The sequence below is a fragment of the Podarcis erhardii genome (genome assembly GCF_964252035.2).
Source record: "Podarcis erhardii genome assembly, chromosome: 18".
NCBI classification, from domain to species: Eukaryota; Metazoa; Chordata; class Lepidosauria; order Squamata; family Lacertidae; genus Podarcis; species Podarcis erhardii.
This window is the reverse complement of record NC_138516.1, coordinates 5,559,556-5,568,587: the sequence shown is the minus strand read 5'-3', so window position 1 is coordinate 5,568,587 and position 9,032 is coordinate 5,559,556. Positions and strand designations below refer to the sequence as shown.

At 49.6% G+C, this 9,032-nt stretch overlaps 2 protein-coding genes across 3 annotated transcripts in view; one reads left to right on the top strand and one right to left on the bottom strand.

The window, feature by feature from the left end:
- Nucleotides 1-9,032, bottom strand: part of LOC309332990 (protein-lysine 6-oxidase-like) — a 285,922-nt gene that overhangs the window by 108,309 nt on the left and 168,581 nt on the right. The window lies entirely within an intron of this gene.
- Nucleotides 85-9,032, top strand: part of PIAS4 (protein inhibitor of activated STAT 4) — a 36,664-nt gene continuing 27,716 nt past the window's right edge. Inside the window, exon 1 of one of the 2 annotated variants that reach the window (XM_081846256.1) lies at nucleotides 85-155. In XM_081846256.1, the coding sequence (XP_081702382.1) occupies nucleotides 114-155 (42 nt within the window). In that variant the 5' untranslated portion in view covers nucleotides 85-113. Of the gene's footprint in view, nucleotides 160-9,032 lie in introns of both variants that reach the window. The other variant, XM_081846257.1, reaches the window with a different exon arrangement.

Here is a 9,032-nt window from a genome sequence, read left to right as displayed (position 1 = left end):
GAGCTGGGGCGCCTAGCCGTTGACGTCGTCGTCCCCGTCACGTGACGCGGGCGGCTCTTCTCTTTCTTCTTCCCTCCCCCCGCCCCTCCCTCCACCTGTTCCCGGCGCGTTGGATGCTGGAAACCAAGATGGCGGCGGAGCTGGTGGAGGCGAAAGTGAGTGAGTGAAAGAGGAGAGGGAGGGAGGGGGAGGGAGGGAGAGGAGAAGCGGGGGTCCGAAGGGGCGCCCCCTCCCCCCCTCACTGAGGTATGTTTTTTTGGGGGGGGACCCTATGAATCTCTGCCCAAGGGAGGGGCACCTGAGGAGGGAGGGGCGTGGCCAAAGGGGAGGGGCATCCACAAGCCCCGCCCCCTCGTCCCGAGGGAGGGGGCGGCCTCCCCACCCCCCTCCAGGGACGACCCCCCTCCCCAATCCCCCCCCCACTCTCCCATCTCCCCTCTCCCTACCTGCTGCTGCTTTCCCACCCCCACCTTCAAGACAGCCACCCCCTCCCCCCATGCCAGAGAAGACCCCCCCCCATTTCCTCTCACCCCCCCCCAGGAGGGTTTGTCTGTCTGTTTGTTTGTTTACATGCCTTTTATCTCGCCCTCATGCCAGCCCCACCTTTTGACAGCCAGGAGGAGTTGCCACCAACCCCTGCAAAGTGGATTTTTTTTGGGGGGGGGGGGACACGGTTTGTTTGGAGCTGATTTAATCCTGATTGATATGTGTGTGCGTGTGTCGAAAGCGAAAACGAAACAAAAGCGCAACAGCAGCAAAGTGTGATCTTACGCAGGTCTTACTCAGAAAGTAAGCACCCCTTGGGTTCAGGAGGGTGGTGGTAAAGGTAAAGGGACCCCTGACCATTAGGTCCAGTCATGGCCGACTCTGGGGTTGCGGCGCTCATCTCGCTTTATTGGCCGAGGGAGCCGGCGTACAGCTTCCGGGTCATGTGGCCAGCAGGACTAAGCCGCTTCTGGCAAACCAGAGCAGCGCACGGAAACGCCGTTTACCTTCCCGCCGGAGTGGTACCTATTTATCTACTTGCACTTTGATGTGCTTTCGAACTGCTAGGTTGGCAGGAGCAGGGACCGAGCAATGGGAGCTCACCCCGTCATTGCGGGGATTCGAACCGCCGACCTTCTGATCGGCAAGTCCTAGGCTTTGTGGTTTAACCCACAGCACCACCCACGTCCCATTGGGGGTGGTGTTACTCGCTGGTTAAGTCGCCTGGAATAGCAGCTTGGCAATCGTATACAGTGGTACCTCGGGTTAAGTACTTAATTCGTTCCGGAGGTCCGTTCTTAACCTGAAACTGTTCTTAACCTGAAGCACCACTTTAGCTAACGGGGCCTCCTGCTGCTGCTGCGCCGCCGGAGCACGATTTCTGTTCTCATCCTGAAGCAAAGTTCTTACCTCGAGGTACTATTTCTGTGTTAGCGGAGTCTGTAATCTGAAGCGTATGTAACCCGAGGTACCACTGTACATGCCTAATTGGAAATCGCTGGACTTCTAGGTAAGGGTTCCAGGCTTCGCCTGCTGCGCGGCCAACACGGGCACCCACCAAGCGTGGCGGTACCTTTTAGAAAGTGAAACAGGTTTATTCTGCTTGAAGCACGTTTGTGAACTGGATTTGTCAGGTGTTGGCTCTCTCCTGACACATATTTATTGTGCATACATTAGTGTGTGTTTATTTGTTAATTTGAAACCTTAGCTGTTTTAATGGAGGAGGGTGAATCTGGAACATTTAACAGATCAACACATCTCTTAGCCGTTCCCTTGTTTACCTTGTACAGTGGTGCCTCGCAAGACGAAAAGAATCTGTTCCGCGAGTCTCTTCGTCTAGCGGTTTTTTCGTCTTGCGAAGCAAGCCCATTGACAGCTTAGCGGATTAGCGCTATTAGCGGTTTAGCGGCTTTTAGCAGCTTATCGGCTTAGCGGATAAGCGGCTTAGAAAAAGGGGGGGGAGGGGGGGAAAACCGCAGGAACTCGCAAGACAAGCCCATAGGAAATTCGTTTTGCGAAGCACCTCCAAAACGGAAAACTCTTTCGTCTAGCGAGTTTTCCGTCTTGCGAGGCATTCGTATTGCGGGGCACCACTGTATATGCACGCATGTGGATAATAACAGAAAAAGCTATAAATGCATTTCTGTGGCACATAAGGGCTCTGCTGGATCATGGCCCATCTAGTCCAGAATCCTATTCTCACATGGCCAGCCAGATGCCACGATGGGAGGCCTGAGTGCAGCCGCAACTCTCCTCTACCTGAACTGGCATTCAGAGGCATACGGTTTGTGGTCATGGAGGTAGGGCATAGCTGTCATGGCTAGTAGATGCTGATAGCCTTATCTTCTATGGAATTAGACTCTTAAGTCACAAAACCACCTGCCAAAATGGAATTTCTGTGAGATACTTTTCTGGCTCCTTCTCTGTGCGTTCTGTATTGTTAAGTCGAACCATGCAGAGCCAGTTGTGAAACCAATGGACACCTCAGATAGCAAGCAAAGTCATGTATAGGAAGCCACAATTATAAGTGCTGCCATTTGTATTAATGATTGTACTTTTACTTTACAAGAGTAGATCTGGCTTGTTTCGTGAATATTCAGAAACAAAGACTTTAGGGTAGTTAACTTCTTTGAGTGAATTTGGAATGGCTGGCTTCCAGTTTTTTTCAGTAAGCTGTGGACACAAACAAGTGGGAAGTCTTCAGTTGAAACCTTGAATTTCCACGCACTTGCATATTTGTTACTTATTTAGAGCACTTTTATCTCTCCTGAAGACATCTGGCTTACTAGAAGTACATGTAAAAAGGATCTTTGGGTCTTGGTGGACCACAAGCTTAACATGAGTCCGCAGTGTGACGCAGCAGCAAAAAAAGCTAATGCCGTTCTAGGCTGCATCAACAAAAGTATAGCGTCTAGATCAAGGGAAGTCATAGTACAGTGGTGCCCCACAAGACGAATGCCTCGCAAGACGAAAAACCTGCTAGACGAAAGGGTTTTCCGTTTTGGAGGTGCTTCACAAAACGAATTTCCTATGGGCTTGCTTCGCAAGACGAAAATGTCTTGCGAGTTTTTCCGACTTTTTCCCCCTTCCCCCCCTTTTTCTAAGCCGCTAAGCCGCTTATCCGCTAATAGCGCTAATCCGCTAAGCCGTCAATGGGCTTGCTTCGCATGACGGAAAAACCGCTAGACGAAGAGAATCGCGGAACGGATTCTTTTCGTCTTGCGAGGCACCACTGTACCACTCTATTCTGCCGTGGTCAGGCTACACTGAGAGTACTGTGTCTAATTCTGGGCACCACAATTTAAGAAGGATGTTGACAAGCTGGAATGTGTGCAGAGGAGGGCAACCAAGGTGGCCAAGGGTCTGGAAACTAAGCCTTATGAGGAGCACTTTAAGGAGCTGGGTATGTTTAACGTGGAAAAGAGAAAACTGAGAGGAAATATGATAGCCACCTTCAAATATTTCAAGGGCTCTCACATGGAGGAGGGAGCATGCTTGTTTTCTCCCGCTTTGGAGGGTAGGACTTGAATCAATCCCTTCAAGTTGCAAGGAAGGCGATTCCGACTAAACATTCGGAAAAAAATTTTCTGACAGTAAGAGCTGTTCAGTAGTGGAACAGACTCCCACGAGAAGTGGTGGGCTCTCCTTCCTTGATGGTTTTTAAGCAGAGGTTGGATGGCTGTCTGTCATGGATGCTTTAGCCGAGATTCCTGCATTACAGGGGGTTGGACTAGATGATCCTTGGGTCCCTTTCAACTCTTAAGATTCTACGAGTCTATGAACCATACGACGCTCCCAGAGCAGCGTATAAAGTTCAATAATAAGACAACCCCTGGCCTCAGACTCAGAATCTGATGGATAAAACACAAACGGGAAAGGAGTGTGCAAGGGGCCCTTTATTTCAGCTACAGTTAGTGTGAAGGCTGCAAGGAAAGTCTTGCTGCTGTCAGACCCAGCTCTAATAGGGGGGAAATGAGGCTAGCCCATCTCACAGGGCTGTTGTAAGGAGTACAGCATCCTTTTAGTGCTATGGAGGCTTGGCGCTCTATAAATGTTAATTATTATTGTAGCAAATGAATATCTGCAGTAGACTTGTCCCGTCTGATACGTACAGCAGCAGATTTTCTCAAACTGGTGTGCATGAGGTACGACAGGCATCACTGTCTCCTCGCTCCCTTTTCCAACCCGAGGGCCTTCTGGGAAACCTTCCAAGAGCCACATGCCAATTGTGGGCAGAAGTGGGTGGAGCGATGAATGCAAATTACAGCTTTGTTGCAGCAGGGTGCTTCCAACACACTTTGCTCTATCCGTCATCCAGACAAAGCAAGAAGACACATTCCAGCCAGGCAAAGTCACTCCAGGAGGGTGCAAAGCAAAGGCTGGTGAGAGTATGTGGCCGGGGGAACGCTCCAAGGCCCAGCTAGAGAGCCCTGGGATGGTTGGATTTGGCACTGAGGAATCCCACATGCTGCCTCCACTGCCAAGTCCTTGCTTGCTTGCCTGCCTGCCTGCCTATCTATTGCTCTTGTCGTTTTTGCATGGGCTTCCCTTTGCTTGTGCTGTCCTGAGCGGCTGGAGCTTGGGGGGTGCAGCTGTGAAATGATGGGGTTTGAAGCTTTGAGATTTTAAGGCAGTGGCTGTGGATCTCAATAAGTGGAGACATACCGTATTTTTTGCTCTATAAGACTCACTTTTTCCCTCCTAAAAAGTAAGGGGAAATTTGTGTGCGTCTTATGGAGCGAATGCAGGCTATCCCAGAAGCCAGAACAGCAAGAGGGATTGCTGCTTTCACTGCGCAGCGATCCCTCTTGCTGTTCTGGCTTCTGAGAGTCAGAATATTTTTTTTCTTGTTTTCCTCCTCCAAAAACTAGGTGTGTCTTGTGGTCTGGTGCGTCTTATAGAGCAAAAAATACGGTACTTTTTAAATTAGTTGGAGCAGATAGGAGGCTTTGCTGCTGCTGCTGCTTCTGTTGTTACCGATAACCAATTTATATACCGCTTTTTAGACACAGATGATGTTCCACAATTTCAGTGCCTTAAAGAGATCTGTGCAGCATTGTCAAAACATAGTGTTTAGCCAAGCCTCCTGTTCAGCACAGGACCTGCAGAAACCTCCAGTGCCTCTCAAGTCAGCCTGTTCCTAATTTAACAACCCTTATTCTAAGAAGGTCCCCCTCATGTTCAGCCAAATCTGTTTCTTTCGTCTTCTTGTAAAAGTCTGTCAGTATTTATTTATTTTTTAATCCCCTTATTAAAAGGGCAAAGCAAGTTGCTGGCTCTCACTATTTTTAGCATATGGAGGGCTGTAGCAATGAAAATCACGACAGACGAGTAGTAGGTGTCATGAGAGGTGACATATGTGCAGAAGGAAAACTTCCCTTTAGAGGGCACAACATTTGTTTGCCGCACCTGACTGCTGAGGATTACTTCACACATCTGATAGAGCCAACAAAAATCCAGGCCACAATGCCTCTTACGCCCCAAAGTCCTGCAATAATCATGGGATCATAGAATTGTAAATTTGGGAGGCACCCTGAGAGTCATCTAGTCCACCCCACCCCCCACAGTGTAGGAATCCTGCCCACAACCACCCCTGGAGTACTAGTATTGCAGGGAAGGGTTAGGTGGGTCAGCATCTTGAGACAGAAAGCATTTTTTATTTGTTTATTTGCGGTGGGGAGGGGGGGCATGGTAGCCCAAAGCTATCTCCTCACTTGGTTGCTGAGCTTAAATACAGTCGTACCTCGGAAGTCAAACGCCTTGCGACTCGAACGTTTTGGCTCCTCCCGAACTCTGCAAAGTGAGTGTTCCGGTTTGCGAACGTTCTTTGGAACCCAAACGTCTGACGTGGGTTCTGCGGCTTCCGATTGGCCGCAGGAGCTTCCTGCAGCCAACCAGAAAACACGCCTTGGTTCCCGAACATTTTGGAAGCCGAACGGACTTCCGGAACGGATTCCGTTCAACTTCCAAGGTGCCACTGTATTATGTTGCAGATGGCGGATTATGTTGTTGGCGGAACACCTGCTTTTCTTGTCTGAAATCACGGAGGGCTGCTGTGTAGAGGGTCCTGAGCTACACGGGACCATTGGCTTGACCAGTAGAATGGACTCTCTCAGAAGGCGGTGGGCTATCCTTTGATGGAGGTTTGTAAACGGAGGTTGGATGGGCATCTGCCAGGGATTCTTTAGCTGTGATTCCTTCCTTTCAGATGACCCTTTAAAAGGTGCCTTCCAATCTGATTCTATCACTTTGTACCCCATGCACTTATCAGGGGTCAGCAAACTTTTTCAGCAGGGGGCCGGTCCACTGTCCCTCAGACCTTGTGGGGGGCCGGACTATATTTTGGAAAAAAAATATGAACGAATTCCTATGCCCCACAAATCACCCAGAGATGCATTTTAAATGAAAGGACACATTCTACTCATGTAAAAACACACTGATTCCCGGACCGTCCGCGGGCCGGATTGAGAGGCGATTGGGCCGGATCCGGCCCCCGGACCTTAGTTTGCCTACCCATGTCTTAGCGGCTGTGCTGCACCAGCTTTCAGCTTTCGTTTTTGATGCTTTAAGAGTGAGGGTGCAGGTAACAACCCCTGTATAAATGGGCATTTTCTGCTGCTAGTAGCATCGAATGGCCTTCCCTCTGCCATATGTGAAGGAACATAGGCAGCTGACTTAATCTTGAGCCAGTCTTTGGTTAGTCTAGCTCAGTATTGTCTACACTGACTGGCAGCAGCTCTGTAGGGTTGCAGACAGGAGGCAGAGTCAGCAGCCCTCAGCTGCTTTACACCTCTCGTGAAGTTTTTGCTCAGGCTTTCCCTGTTTTAGGTACATGGCTCCCTTGAATAATTTGCTTTTATATGTATTAAATGCTGCTTTACTGCTTTTAGACTCTGTTTTTAAAATATAATATTTGGGGGTGTTTTGGACTAGAGATTTTTGAAACGTTAAGAGGTTTATAAACTCTTTAAAACAAACTAGCTGGTTTCAGAGATCACTCTTGCGTCCTTTCCCATTCAGCGTTTGCGATTCGGGCTGCAGAAATCGTTCCAAGTTCTGAGTTGCATTCTTTAAGTTGGTTTCACGTCTTTAGTCTTTCATGGGCCGCCAAGGTGGCATCTTCAGGATCTGCAGAGAGAGTTGTTTTCGTGACTCTCAAGTGATCAGGTGCCCCCCCACCCTGGCTTGCCACTGTGCTTGTGGTTGGCGTGTGCAAGTTGTGACTCAGCTGCCTGCCATCCATGATTGGCAAGCAGCCCCCCCCCAACCGCCGCCCCCAGTGCTTGATAAACCTGGTTTCGCTCCCAGGCTGCAAAACAAGAAGGACCGTTGAGTCCTTGGCAGGTTCTGCTTGCTGGAGGTGGGCTGCAGTTTGGCTTCCTGGTCCACATGCTGTGTTGTTTTAACCAGCGAAATATCTTCCCGTTGTAAGTGCTGGAGCGCTGCCTGTATTCCTTCATTTGCCCTCCTTGCTGCTTTGGTAACTCGGTTTGTAACCTTGGTATGTCCCACAGAGGAACTTACGGTCTGCAAATAAAAACATCTTGAAGATCCCAGGCCACAGAGAGGTTAGGCTGGCCTCAACTAGAGCCAGGGCCTTTTCGGCCGTGGCTCCAATCTGGTGGAACGCTCTGTCACAAGAGACCAGGGCCCTGCGGGACTTGACATCTTTCCGCAGGGCCTGCAAGACAGAGCTGTTCCACCAGGCCTTTGGTCACGGCGCAGCCTGACCCCCCTCCTCTGGCAATCTGCACAGATTTTTGCTTATTGGTTGCCATAAATTTGATTTTAATTAATTTTTATAATGAAATGTTTTTAGAATCGTTGGATTATTTTGATTGTTGTTAGCCGCCCTGAGCCCAGCTTCGGCTGGGGAGGGCGGAATATAAATAAAATTTATTATTATTATTATTATTATTATTATTATTATGCAGGTCCATTTGCACTGGAGAGTGGAGGGTACGGTTGGCAGGTGCCTCTCTCCTCTCTTCTATGCTCTCCCTGGTGTTTCTCTTGTGAAAGAACAAAACTGGCAGACGTCTGAAGCAGCAACAAAGGGGGATTTGCTGCACCAGCCCTACTCCGAGTAGAGCCATTGGCATGGATGAACTTTGGCTTGTTAACTTCAGTGGGTCTAGCAACCCATAACCTGCTGGTAGGGGCCCTACTTTGCATGCAGCGTGGTCCAGGTTTCAGCCCCCACTCTCTCCAGTTAAAAGTATCAGCGAGCTGGCGATGCAGATGATGCTTAAACGTCTGATATCGAAGTACAGTGGTACCTTGGGTTACAGACGCTTCAGGTTACGTACGCTTCAGGTTACAGACTCCACTAACCCAGAAATAGTACCTCAGGTTAAGAGCTTTGCTTCAGGGTGAGAACAGAAATCGTGCTCTGGCGGCGCAGCGGCAGCAGGAGGCCCCATTAGCTAAAGTGGTGCTTCAGGTGAAGAACAGTTTCAGGTTAAGAACGGATCTCTGGAACGAATTAAGTTCTTAACCCGAGGTACCACTGTACTAAGGAAATCAGCCCTGAGTGCTCACTGGAAGGACAGATCCTGAAGCTGAGGCTCCTAGACTTTGGCTGCCTGCATCTGAAGACGGTTCAGAAACTTCTGCTGGTGTAGAATTCAGCGGGGCTCGCCGGGGCAAGATGGTTTCAGCATATTATACCTGCCCTGGCCTGACTGCACCGGCTGCTGATTAGTTTCTGGACCCAATTCAAAGTCCTGACCTATAAAGCCTTAAGTGGAGCAGGACCGCAATACCTCAAGGGCCGTCTCTTACCATATGAACCCACCCGGATCCTGAGATCATTTTGTGAGGCCCTTCTTCGTGTGCCTCCTCCACGAGAGGTGCAGAGGGTGGCAACATGAGAACAGGGTCTTTCCTGCAGTGGCTCCCCGTCTGTGGAATGATCTCTCCCCAGGGCCTTCATTATGCACCTTTAGGCGCCAGGCGAAAACATTCCCCTTCAACCAGGCCTTTGGCCAATTAACAATGCAATGCCCTTTTAAAATGTTCTGTGGAGGCGGGGATTATTGGTTTAT